This window comes from Marmota monax, unplaced genomic scaffold (assembly GCF_021218885.2).
Source record: "Marmota monax isolate L192 unplaced genomic scaffold, Marmota_monax_Labrador192_F-V1.1 WCK01_AAM20220418_F8-fsc00199, whole genome shotgun sequence".
NCBI lineage: Eukaryota > Metazoa > Chordata > Mammalia > Rodentia > Sciuridae > Marmota > Marmota monax.
Genome location: NW_026694340.1, coordinates 996,854 through 1,009,687, shown reverse-complemented (window position 1 = coordinate 1,009,687; position 12,834 = coordinate 996,854). Strand labels below are relative to the sequence as shown.

General features: G+C 41.7%; 2 protein-coding genes across 5 annotated transcripts; one reads left to right on the top strand and one right to left on the bottom strand.

The window, feature by feature from the left end:
- Positions 1 to 710: 710 nt before the first annotated feature.
- On the bottom strand, positions 711 to 2,047 carry LOC124109134 (cytochrome b-c1 complex subunit 8). 3 transcript variants are annotated; one of them, XM_046467663.2, is made up of 3 exons: positions 1,911 to 2,047; positions 1,567 to 1,733; positions 711 to 908 (listed from the first exon to the last, which is right to left on the bottom strand). In XM_046467663.2, exons 2-3 carry the CDS (start codon positions 1,718 to 1,720, stop codon positions 814 to 816), a joined length of 249 nt encoding a protein of 82 aa, XP_046323619.1. In that variant the 5' UTR covers positions 1,721 to 1,733; positions 1,911 to 2,047; the 3' UTR covers positions 711 to 813. The 3 variants fall into 3 exon arrangements, with proteins under 3 accessions (XP_046323619.1, XP_046323618.1, XP_046323617.1); XM_046467662.2 differs by having other exon boundaries at positions 1,894 to 1,986; XM_046467661.1 differs by having other exon boundaries at positions 1,872 to 1,920.
- Positions 2,048 to 2,079: 32 nt separating this feature from the next.
- Gdf9 (growth differentiation factor 9) lies at positions 2,080 to 8,030 on the top strand. Of its 2 annotated transcripts, XM_046467659.2 has the most exons (3): positions 2,080 to 3,177; positions 4,811 to 5,038; positions 6,627 to 8,030. In XM_046467659.2, exons 2-3 carry the CDS (start codon positions 4,906 to 4,908, stop codon positions 7,586 to 7,588), a joined length of 1,095 nt encoding a protein of 364 aa, XP_046323615.1. In that variant the 5' UTR covers positions 2,080 to 3,177; positions 4,811 to 4,905; the 3' UTR covers positions 7,589 to 8,030. The 2 variants fall into 2 exon arrangements, with proteins under 2 accessions (XP_046323615.1, XP_046323614.1); XM_046467658.2 differs by lacking the exon at positions 2,080 to 3,177 and having other exon boundaries at positions 3,185 to 5,038.
- Positions 8,031 to 12,834: the final 4,804 nt, after the last annotated feature.

Below are 12,834 nucleotides of genomic sequence, written 5' to 3'. Positions count from 1 at the left end.
CCTTTTCTACCAAAAAGGCAGTTCAATGTCTCCAAAGCAGGGGTAAACTTTTTCTACAGACTTTATAGCCCAGAGGGTTAAAAAATTGTTGGCTCTGTGGCACAAGGACAGTCATAGTTCATTGATCACCTTTATCCCCTCCTTTTATAGCCAGGTTCCCTTAGGGTAAGGAAGGCCTGCCTGAGGAAAGGTTGTATAACAGTTGTTTTTTTTTTTTTAAATATATATTTTTTTTAGGTGTAAAATTTTTTTTTTAAGAGCACACACTGTGGTGCCAGACTTCACCATTCACTGCTGTATAATTTTGGGCAAATTACTCAAGCTGTGTCTGTTTTCCTCAACTGCAAAATGAGTATAAAATACTTAATTCAAAGATTGTTGTGAAGTTTGTGTTTAAAGTTTGTGTTCATTTGTGTGGCTGAATAGCTGATACACAGTAATTAGAATAGTTACTAGACTTTATGGTTACAATGGGAACAGAGGGCCAAAACCCAACACTCCCTGCAGCACATGCCACCTACCACTGGTTAATTAGAGGAGCAGCTGAAGCTACTATCTTGTAGATAATAAAAAAGGTGAGTTCACTATTCACCAAAAACCCAGACTGAGCGAAACTATTAAGGACCAATACTGAGAAGTGAAGCTTCATGAACTTGAATATTAGCAGTCACCCTAGGATTCTGCTCACAAAATGTAAAGTCACAACCGTGTAGTCCATAATAAGTTTATTGTGTCTTCCAGACACTACCATACAGACTCCTCTCTCAGAAAACAGTCTTTCACAGATGGAAAACCATTATCCAGATGAGTTGTTCACTTGTCATTTTCATAGGCAGCTGGATTCTTCCTCTTCGATTTCTCAAACTCCTGGTTCCCCCAGGTGTAGACAAGATAAAACACTACAAATGCTTTAAAAACCAAAAGGGAGAATAAACAGTGAGCACATAAAACAAAGGTCTCCACCCTCTAATTCTGACTTCCAGCAGTTTCCACCCTCCTGGTGCTAACTTCTAAGATTTTTGTTGCGGGGAGGGGGTGGGGATATTGGGGATTGAACCCAAGGGTGCTGTACCACTAAGCTATATCTCCAGCTCTTTTCATTTTTAAGACTTTTAAATTGGAGGATCAAGAAAGGTTCCTTAACACATCCATTTTACAGGAAACCAAAAGAAGGTGGACCACCCAGGAAGATTTCACACCAAATTCCCCCCCCCAAGTCTCCCCTGTTGCACATTAAATTAAAAAATTTAGGGATAATTTGAGATAAAATTCACCTAACAAGCGTCACCATTTTAAGGTATACGCTTCAGTGTTCAAAATGTCATGCAACTGTCAGAACTATCTGTCGCACATTCAACAGGAGACATTTCGTCACTGACACGTGGATAAAGATGACCTCAGGGGAAGACGTTGGAGTCACCCAAGCGACCTTTGGCCGGTTTTTCAGGATGACAAGTCTAGCTAAGGGCTGCTAGGAATATTCAGTGAGAAAGGTGTGCACGATAGAGTGCCCGCTCACGGAAGGCACCGCAGTCCGGCCCCCAGCCGCCCGGCCTGGGCACTCACGCGGCACCACGCGAAGGATGGACGCCTGAGTGCGGCGCAGGACATTGGGGATGCCCTTGGTGAAATAGTGCGGGAAGGCGCGCTGCTCGAAGGGCGACAAGCTGTAGGTGATCACATGCCGCATCCGCGCCAGATTCCCAAACTCGCGGCCCATTGTTGCGGCGGCTCTGTAAGGACCGAGGGCGGACAGGACCTTGACTCAGCCTGGGGACCACCAACAGGCTGGGATCACCGACCCCAAGCCCGCCCCGGAACTCTTTAGCCTCCCCGAGCCCAGGCGGCGCCCCCACGCTCCCACAGCTCACTCCCGCAGCCAGGTCACCTCACCCTCCACGGACACTGACCCAAGGATCTCCTAGCGTCACTTCCGGCAGGATCGGAAGCCGCTCCTGGAGGCCGTGAAGTCACTTCCGGGAGATACCACTTTTCCTATATTTCCGGGGGAAGACGCTGTTGCCCCGGATTCTAAAGAGACGTGGCCTGCCCGGGTGACCCGGGGGTGGGAGGTGCTGGGGTGGGGGTGCTGCTGCCTAGGCCCGGAGGTGGGGCTTAGTGGTGAACGTCTGGGTTCCTGCGAGATTTGGGGGACCTGGTGTCCCCCGGGAGGCGCTCACAGTAGTCCTGGGCCTTTCCACGGAGCTTCAGGCTCCGGGAGCGGCCGGGTGACCTAGAGATAGGGGAGAAAAAAGGCGCCAGGGCTGGGATGTAGCTCGGTGTAGAGCACTTGCCTAATATGCGTGAGGCCTTGGGTGACATCGCCAGCACCACAAAATAATAGTAATAACAACAACGATAATAATTTTGAATTTTGGGGTCGGGGTGGCAGCTGACCTGGAGGGTCACGGTGGTCCAGAGCTTTGCGCCCGTGAGTCCCCCAGGCAGTGGAGAACGCCCCTGAGGCGCAGCCACCCCGCGGCAGCCTAATGCGAGATTTTATGGGGTTTTGTCCAGTAGCTAAAAAGGGGCTCTATTTTCAGACCATCAGCTACGCCAGTATCAGCTTTATCAATCGAGGCGCTGCACAGACTGGTGATTTACCTTGTACTCTAAGTGTGGGTTAATTTTCCTCAAGCAGGTAGCCTCCTTGAGGGTGGTGCTGGGTTGCCCCTTGTGTCAGCTTTTCACGACGCACATTTACCTCGTTTTTCTAAAAAGTGAAAGGAAAGTGACCGCGACACTTGTAGCGACCAAAAGATCTTTATTGTGGCAGTGACAGGGTAGAAAGAGAAAGAGCAGGGAAAGAGAGAAGAGAGAGGAAAAGAGCAAAGTGTGGGGGGGGAGTGAGGTGGGAAAGCAAAGCGCAACAGAGAGAGAAGAAAGAGGAAAGAGAGCGGAGAGAAGAAAGAGAGAGCAAGAGAGGGGCGCCCATCAGGAGAGAGTTTTTATAGCCAAAATATAATGGGGGTCTCTGGGTCTGCAAGCTGCCTTGTTGGCGTACAGTGATTGGATCATACAGTAGTTGCTAAGTGTGTCATCTTCTGCCTTCAGTCAGACGGGGCAGGGGTCAGACGTGGGTTTTCGTTGCACCAGACCGGTGGGGGTCGAATGTTCAGCCTTGAGTGGGGTTGAGTGTTCAGACTTGAGGCAAACAAACGAAAAGGAACCAAACAGGTAAGGGTCCAGTGTTCAGCCCACCTGCAGCCAACAGTTGTTCAGACTGCTCTGCAACTAACAAAAAGTAATATCTAATTTTGTCTCTGCTCCAAGGCAGGAGCATGAATACATAGAACAGTTAAGGATGAAAATACTGTACTGAATTCTACCACCATTTGGGTGATTAATAAAAAATAAAGCATTCATTTATTTACTAACCCCTGCAAACACTTCAAAAGCTTTCAACCAAAATCTTTTCAGATGAATGTGCTAAGCAAAGTAAGGACATCAAGATGTTATATATTAGTTAAGGTTAAGAAGCTGGACATGGTGGCACACTCCTGATGACTCAGGAGGCTCAGACAGGAGGATTGCAAGTTCAAGGACAGCCTCAGCAATTTAGTGAGACTCTGTCTCAATAATTAAAAATAAATAAATGAAGTACTGGGGATGTAGCTCAATGGAAGAGTGTTCCTGGGTTCAATCTCCAATACCAAAAAAAAAAAAAAAAACACAGTTAAAGGCTGTGTCCTCTTTTAAAACACATCACAAGCACACTGCAACTTACCAAGTACAAGTCCTATACTAAGCCACTAAGAAGGACTGAGCAACCTAACATTTCCCTGCTCTTTGGAATTTCTATGTCAATTGTGATTTTTCTCTCACTCTCCATTCAACACTCAGTAAAATAATTACTTATTTTAAGCACCTGAAAGTGGGAGAACTGTCGAGGATGAGTTGAAAGGAAGAGTAAACCCAATATCACAAATTGCATACCAAAAGAGCTGAGTATCATCACAAATGATTAGCTTTTCTACATGCCTTGGGAGTTTTGACAGACACCCAAGAACATTTTAAGAATCCTAATTTCTTGCTGTCGCACACCTGTAATCCCAGTAGCTTGGGAGGCTGAGGCAGGAAGATTGTGAGTTCAAAGCCAGCTTCAGTAAAAGGGAGGCACTAAGCAACTCAGTGAGACCCTGTCTCTAAATAAATTACCAAAAAAAAAAAAAAACCCAAAAAACAGTTGAGGATGTGGGGCTCAGTGGCTGAGTGCCCCGGGGTTCAATCCCTGGTAACCCCCACCTCAAAAAAGAATCCTAATTTCTCTGTTTTTTTTTTTAATAAAAGGAGAGATTTTATTTTAAGATAATTCTTCAATTTCTCTTAGACTGTCAGCTCCATCGCTAGTTCATTAGCGTAACAATAACTCAGCAGATTTTAAGTAAATTCCAGGGACAAAGGGAAAGTTACATAATCAAGTCAATCTGACCTAATGAGGACAAATTGGATAATTAGGATATTATCAGCTGATTGCTATAGACCTGATAAAAATTATCTTCAGCTAGGGATCCTTGAGGCCTGATTGGAGAAGGGATGCTAGTCAACCCACACACCTAAAATTTATTTAAGAGACCAAGCTAGGGGTTCCTGGCCTTTAGGAAGAAGACAGGCATGGGGAAATGTTTTCCTTGTTAGTTCTCCCAAGCCATGGCACTTCCCAGCAAATTTCTCATTTGGTTTTGCTGTTTTGCCTGGCTGTGTTTTCATGTTAGTCTTGGTTCTCAGACTTCTAGGGGAGAAGCTCAGATTGCAACTAATGCTGAGTTGGAATCTGAGGCAGAACCTTGGTCTGTGCTGCAACCTATAGATGGGACACCCAGCCCTGGCCACCTTTTCAAGTTTCTGTCTGATGGGCGAGGTGGAGCCCCTAGGCTGCAGCCAGACTCCAGAGCTTTGCACTACATGAAGAAGCTCTATAAGATGTATGCTACGAAGGAGGGGATTCCCAAATCCACTAGAAGTCACCTATACAACACCATTCGGCTCTTCACTCCCAGTTCCCTGCACAAACAGGCTCTTGGACATCAGGTGACAGGTGTGTAAAAGCAAATTTCTTAACTGGGTGGAGGGACGATGTTATAAGCTTAGATGCATCTGTATGTCCATGACAGACAAACCTGAGCAGTATGTGTGTCTAGAAGACGGGGGATTGAACCCAGAGCCTTGCACATGCTGGGCAAGTACTTGACCGCTGAGCTACACCCCAGCCCTTTTGTATTTTTCATTTTTGAGATAGGGTCTCACTAAGTTGCCTATGCTGGCCTCAAACTTATGATTCTCCTGCCTCAGCTTCCAGAGTAGCTGAAATTACAGGCCTGCCCCACTGTGCCCTGCTGGGTTTTGCTTCTTGAATTGGGTTTTATTTTGTAGGATACTCAATATCCAATTGAAACAAATTTGATACTTGATCACATTCTTTTTTTTGTAGGGAGTCCCCGGGGGATTGAACTCAGGGGCACTTGACTACTGAGCCACATCCCCAGCCCTATTTTGTATTTTACTTAGAGACAGGGTCTCACTGAGTTGCTTAGTGCCTCCTTTTTACTGAGGCTGGCTTTGAACTGGCAATCCTCCTGCCTCAGCCTCCCAAGCTGCTGGGATTATAGGCACGCACCACAGCGCCTGGCTCATGTTTTCTTTCTAATGCTGTCATTGGTTAAAGTGGACTCAGATGATAGGATTTTAGCACTGAAAGAGACCTAATGGCTTTGAAGGCTGAGGAAAGTGCTGGAGAAGCTTAGCATCTGTTTCTGTTCACCAAGCTGTTGGAAATGTCCTATATCTGATATGCCCAGTATGTTCTGTGTCAAACAGGATAGTCTCTTGTTTGTTGCTTTCTGTGAGGTCCCCATCTGGTACAGTAGGTCCTTAAGAACAAAGTGTCAGGGCTGGGGATGTAGCTAAGTGGTAGGGTGCTTGTTTAGATGTGTGAGGCCCTGAGTTTCATTCCTACCATTGCAAAAACGAAACACCAAAGTGTAAGTCAACAATTGGAGCAGTTCGTTGTCTTAGGTGTGAGAGGAGCAGTGCTTTAGAAAAAGTACTTTCTCTAGCTCATGATGTAAAGAAAACCATTCTAAACAACCAGGGCTTGTGGCCATTTAAATGCCTTTCATTTTACTCTAGAGGCATCAGAGCCTCCTTTTTTTTTTTCTCAAGTGTGCTAAATTAAATGGGCAGTCAAGTGGTTTTAATTGATTTAATTCACTGGGCTTAGATTATTGTTTTAACAAGGCTGAGTGTTTAAAATTACTATGATGGTTTTTCCCTATAGAGTGTCTCCAAAAGAAAAATTCTACTTATTAGCTTCCTGTGTTTGGAGCAGGTTGCTAATATTGGAACTTCAGAATGTAATAATTCCCTGTTGCTTTAATTTACCATCAAAGTTGTTCTGACATTCTGGAGATAAAATATCCATTGATGGTTCCTGGGAAATAGGGTACCAATTACCTTTTCTATACATCTATTTTTAGTCCCTCCCCTCATTGTCTTTGAGGCTTGAGGAAATGCAGGGAAAGAGAAGGGAGATTGCATATTGCTAGTACAATTCCTAGATTTGACTTCCAGTTACATCTGATTTGTATGCAAGCACCACTAACTGGTGAATCATTTTTTCCTTTCAGGAATCTTTCCATCAGTGGACCTGCTGTTTAATCTGGATCGTGTTACTGCCGTCGAACACTTACTCAAATCCGTCTTGCTCTACACTTACAATAATTCAGTTTCTCCTTCCTCTATTGTTAAATGTTGGTGCAACCTGGTGATAAAAGAACCAAAGTCTTCTAACAAGACTCTCCCTAGAGCTCCTTACTCATTGATCTTTAATTCACAGTTCAAATTTAGAAAGAATCACAAGCAGATTGAGATTGATGTAACCCCACTCCTCCAGCCTATAGTGGTTTCCAGTGAGAGAAATATTCACATGTCTGTCAATTTTACATGCACGAAAGACCAGCTGCAGCACCCTTCAGCTCAGGATGGATCCTTTACCATGCCTCTTCTGCCCCCCTCACTGATCTTATATCTGAATGACACAAGTGCTCAGGCTTATCACAGGTGGTATTCCCTTCACCATAAAAGGAAGTCTTCACAGGGTCCTGACCAGAAGAGTAATGTGGCTGCCTATCCCATGGGAAAAGAGACTGTCAAGGGTGGGAGACCCACCTGCCACCGGAGAGGTCGGGAAATCATCACCTCTCAATTGAAGAAGCCACTGGTTCCAGCTTCCTTCAACCTGAGTGAATACTTCAAACAGTTTTATTTCCCCCAAAATGAGTGTGAGCTCCATGACTTTAGAATTAGCTTTAATCAGCTCAAGTGGGACAACTGGATTGTGGCCCCTCACAGATACAACCTTCGGTACTGTAAAGGAGAATGTCCAAGGGCAGTTGGGCATAGGTATGGCTCTCCGGTTCACACCACAGTGCAGAACATCATCTATGAGAAGCTCGACTCCTCAGTGCCAAGACCATCATGTGTACCTGCCAAATACAGCCCCTTGAGTGTTTTGACCATTGAGCCTGATGGCTCAATCGCTTACAAAGAGTATGAAGATATGATAGCTACCAAGTGCACCTGTCGTTAACTTAAGGTCCTCTAAATGAAAACCTTGAGCCTATTTAGCAAAGTAAGTGTTGTGTGCCTCTCTGCTCTCAGGAGAAGGCTTATGTGTCACATAACACATTGTAGAAATAGGAGCATATGCATGTTAGCACATTCTGGGGCGTCTGTCTGAAGGGATAAGGTCAGTTGTTCCTACTTAGCCTTAATTTCAACACTTAAATGTAATTACTTTGGAGAGATTTATTTTTTTTTCCCCTGAGCATTTTTTTTTTCTTTTCACAAGTGTTTTGGTTTTGATGGAAAAATTCTAACTTAGCATAAATCTAATGGAATTGCCGCCACAGATATTCAGAGAGCTTTAGTATTATGATAATGGAAGAATAAATTCCTGTCAATGGCATAAATTGTGTGTGTTTTATTAAATAAATTATGATTGGGAGAGAAGAAGCATGTCAAAAAGCTGACATTGGCTCAACTTCTGCTTTTTTTTTTTCCCCCCCCCCCAGAGTGAAAGGGAGGTTAACCTCTCTGCCTGAATCCTGGTAAAGTGAAATTTGCTAGGATTAGAGTATGCAGCAGAACTCTTTCTGTTGTCTTAGTGTGATTGGTGTACAATACGCTAATTCTGCTTATTAACTGGTGTATATAAATTGAGTCAAGTAAAACCATATAACATTTGTCCCATTTGTTGAAGGGAAATTGTATTGCAGATTGTTCCAAGAAAACCTGTGTTCAAGGTTTTAAAATGTATTTTCTTTCTCTAAAACTTCTGACCTTATGGAAGAAAGCCAAGAAGGTTGGTTGATGTTTGTTTTTTATTTGCTTTTTGCCTGTTTCCCTCAGTCCATCCCACATACTCTTTTTCCGGGTGTATTAGCAGTGTTCCCACTAAACTAAGCTGGTAGTGACTGTCTTATTACTGAGCAGGCCTTATGTGGATCTAATGGCTTTTGTGTGGGTTTTCTTTCTTTTTTTTATATATTTTAGGGATTGAACCCAGGGAAACTCAACCACTGAAACATTTATCTAGAGATAGGGCCTTGCTAAATTGCTGAGGCTGGCTTTGAAATTGTGAACCTCCTGCCTCAGCCTCCCAAGCTGCTGGGATGAAAGGCATGCACCCCTTCTCCTGGCTTTTGTGTGGGTTTTCACTGTCTCTTATCTTAAGAGAGCAAAGATACAGAGTTAGGGCTAATGTAGTGACATTGTGTTTCAGAGTTTCTAAAACCCTAATCTACAAATCAAAAGTAACTTTTACATGCAAGAGTTACTTTTCACTCTTGTAAAATGATCTTTTCTTGGTGCTTGTTTTTAGTTTGATTAGATAAGATTCCCACACCATATGATTTGCCCATTTAAAATGTACAATTCAGTGGTATGTAGTATATTCACACACAGGATGCCATCACCATTGTTAATTTAAGTAAATTTTTATCACCTCAAAAAGAAACTATTCCTTAGCTGTCCACCCTGGTTTCCTGTCCTGTCCTACCCCCAGCCCTAAGCAATCCCTAAACTGTCTCAATAGATTACATTACTCTGTACTTTCACATGCATGGTATGAATTGCAATATGTGGTCTTCTGTGACTGGCTTCTTTCACTTAGCATGTCTTCAAGGGTCACTTATATTGCAACATGTATCAGTACTTGTTTTCTAATGACAGAATATTTGACTATACCAAGTTTTGTTTATCCATTTATTGATACTTGAGTTTTCATTTTCTGGCTATTATACATAATGATACAAGTTTGTGTTAATTTCTCTTGGGCATATACCCAGGAGTGGAATTTCTGGGTCACATAGTAACTCTTTAATGGTCTGAAGAACTGCTAGACTGTTTCCTAAAGCAACGGCACTGTTTTATATTCCCACCAACACAGCATAAGAGTTCTGATTTCTCTGTATCCTCTTTTTTTTTTTTTAATATTTTATTTTATTAGTTTTCAGCGGACACAACATCTTTGTTTGTATGTGGTGCTGAGGATCGAACCTGGGCCGCATGCATGCCAGGCGAGCGCACTACCGCTTGAGCCACATCCCCAGCCCTCTGTATCCTCTTAATGTTTGGCGTTTTTGATTCTAGCCATTCAAATGTATGTGAAATGGCATCTCCCTGTGGTTTTGATTAGCATACTTACCTGATGACATTGAGCACGTTTTCACACACCTATTAGCCAATATGTCTTTGAAGAAATGTCTAGTCAGATCCCTTGCCCATTTTGTTTCTTTTCTCCAATCTACCTCCCGCACTGGGAATTGAATCCACAGGCTCTTTACTACTGAGTTATATCTCCAGCCTTCTCATTTATTTTGTGTCATGGTCTTGATAAATTGTCCAGGCCGACCTTGAACTCCTGCCTCAGTCTCAATTCCTGTGATTACAGGCAAGTGCTACCATACTTAGCTCCTTGCTTATTTTTTCATTGGATTCTTTGTATTTCTGTTGTCAGATTGTAAGAATTCTTATATGTTCTAGATATAAGCCTTTTATCAGATATGATTTCCAATTATTTATTCCCACATGTTGCCTTTTAACTTTTTATTGTAAAATATGACATAAAAATTTACAATTTTAGCAATTGTAAGTATGCAGTTTGTGGCATTATGTCCATTCACTGTTGTCCAAACACCCACTATCTGTCTTGGAAACTTTTCATCAACGAGACAAAACATTTTTTTTTTTCTTGTACCAAGGATTGAACCCAGAGACACTTAACCACTGAGCTACATCCCCAACCCTTGAATTTTTTGAGACGGGGGCTCTCTAAATGGCTTAGGGCCTTGATAGGTTGCTGAGGCTGCTTTGAACTTGCAATCTCTTGCCTCAGCCCCCTGAGCTGCTGGGGTTATAGGTGGGCGCCAACATGCCCAGCTAGACTAAGCAATACTACGTGTGTATATTTGTAACACATTTTGTTATCTATTTATCACTACAAGGATTGTTCAGCTATTATGAATAATGCTATAAACATTTGTATACAAATACCTGTTATGGTGTCTGCTCTCAGGTTTGTTGCCATGCTAGGGATCAAACCCAGATCCTCACATGTGCTAGGCCAGTGCTCTTACCACTGACCTACATTCCCAGCCCTCTGATTTCAGTTCTTTTGGATCTATTCCTAGAAATGAAACTGATAGATTAATTTTTTAAAGAATTCTTTAGAAAGGAGTATACATTTTTTAAAAATTAAAGTGGAAGTATCATTTTACTTTCTTATCAGCAATGCCCTAGGACTCCAATCGCTCCACTTTGTAGCCAGCACTTGCTATTTTCTTTTTGCTTTTTAAAATAATCACCTGAAGGCTGTGAAGTAGTATCTCATTGGGGTTTTGATTTGTGTTTCCCTGATGACTAATACTAAGTATTTTTCATGTGCTTACTGGCCATTTGTATCTTAGAGAAATATCTATTCAGCTTCTTTTTCTATTTTAAAGTCCATTTGTTGAGTTTTAGGAATTCTTTATATACTTTTTAATATTAATCCCTTATGAGATGATTGGCACATATTTTCTCCCATTCTGTGGGGTGCTTATTCACTCTACAATTCTTTGCACAAAAATTTTCAATTTTGTTCAAGTTCAATTTACCTATTTCCGTTTGTTACTATGTTTTTTGGAGTCGTGCAAGAAATCATTGCCAAATCCAATGTGAGATTTTTACCTATGTTTTCTTGGAGTTTTACAATTTTGGCTTTTATGTTTGTTTCTAATCCATTTTGATTGATTTTTTGTGTATGGTATGAGGTAAAGATCAACTTCATTCCCTTGCCTGTAGATATCTAATTGTCCCAGTACTATTTTTAAATATAATAATATATATATATTATTATACACACACACATACATACACACACCCCCATTGAATTTTTTTGGCACTCTTGTTGAAAATTAATTTGGCCATGGGTATATGAATTTATTTCTGGACTCTATCAGTGATTTATATCCTTACTAATGACAGTATCACACCATTTTGTGACTGGTTTATAGTACGTTTTGAAATTAAATATTCTATTTTTTTCAAGATTGGTTTAGATTTTCTAGGGCTGTTGTAAATCATAAATTTCAGACTCGTCCTATCAATTTCTGCAAAGAAGTCATCTTAGATTTTGGTAGAGATTATTTCAAATCTATAGATTAGTTTGGGGACTGCTATCTTAATGCTTGTTTTCTATTAGTGATTACTGAACCCAGGGGCACTTTACCAATGAGCTACATACTCAGTCCTTTTTATTATTATTTGAGACAGGCTCTCACTAAATTGCTGAGACTGGCCTTGAACTTGTGATCCTCCTATATCAGCCTCCCAAATTGCTGGGATTATAGGCATGTGCCATCACACTTAGCTGGTTTCCATCTTAATGTTTAAGTCTTCTAATATAGGATGTTTTCACTTATTTACATCATTCTTAAATTTTATACTTTCCAGAGCATATTTTGTACTTTTTGTTAAACCATTCTTTAATTTTTTTTTTTAGTTGTAGATGGACACAACACCTTTATTTTTATATGGTGCTGAGGATCAAATACAGTGCCTCACATTTGCTAAGCAAGCCCTCTACCACTGAGCTATACCCCAGGCCCTGTTAAACCATTCTTAAGTATCTTTAAAATTTTATTTTGTAGAACTAGGGATGGAACCCAGGTAAGCTACATTCCCAACCCTTTTTATTTTTTATTTTATTTATTTATTTATTTTTAAATTTTTTAATATTTATTTTTTAGTTTTCAGCGGACACAACCTCTTTATTTGTATGTGGTGCTGAGGGTCGAACCCAGGCCACACGCATGCCAGGCAAGCACGTACCACTTGAGCCATATTCCCCAGCCCCTTTATTTTTTATTTTGAGCTAGGGTCTTACTAAGTTCCTGAGGCTAGCTTTGAACCAGTGATTCTTCTGCCTCCACTTCTCAGTAGATGGGATTATAGCCATTTGCCATCTTGCCCAGTTTTATTTTTATGTGGTGCTGAGGATCGAACCCAGCGCCTCGCACATGCTAGGTGAGCACTCTACCACTGAGCCACAATCCCAGCCCCTTAAGTATTTTATTTTTGATGATGCTATTGTGTACGAACTTGGTTTTCCTTTTTTTTAAGTAGATGAGGTTTCATTAAATTGTCCGGGTGGTCTCAAACTCCTGAACTGAAGTGATCCTCCCACCTCAGCCTCCCATGAAATTTTCTTAATTTCATTTTTGGATAATTGATGTTTCAAATGTTTTATGTCATCTGTCATTCTTGAATTATCTGGAGCCCTGAGCCTGCTTG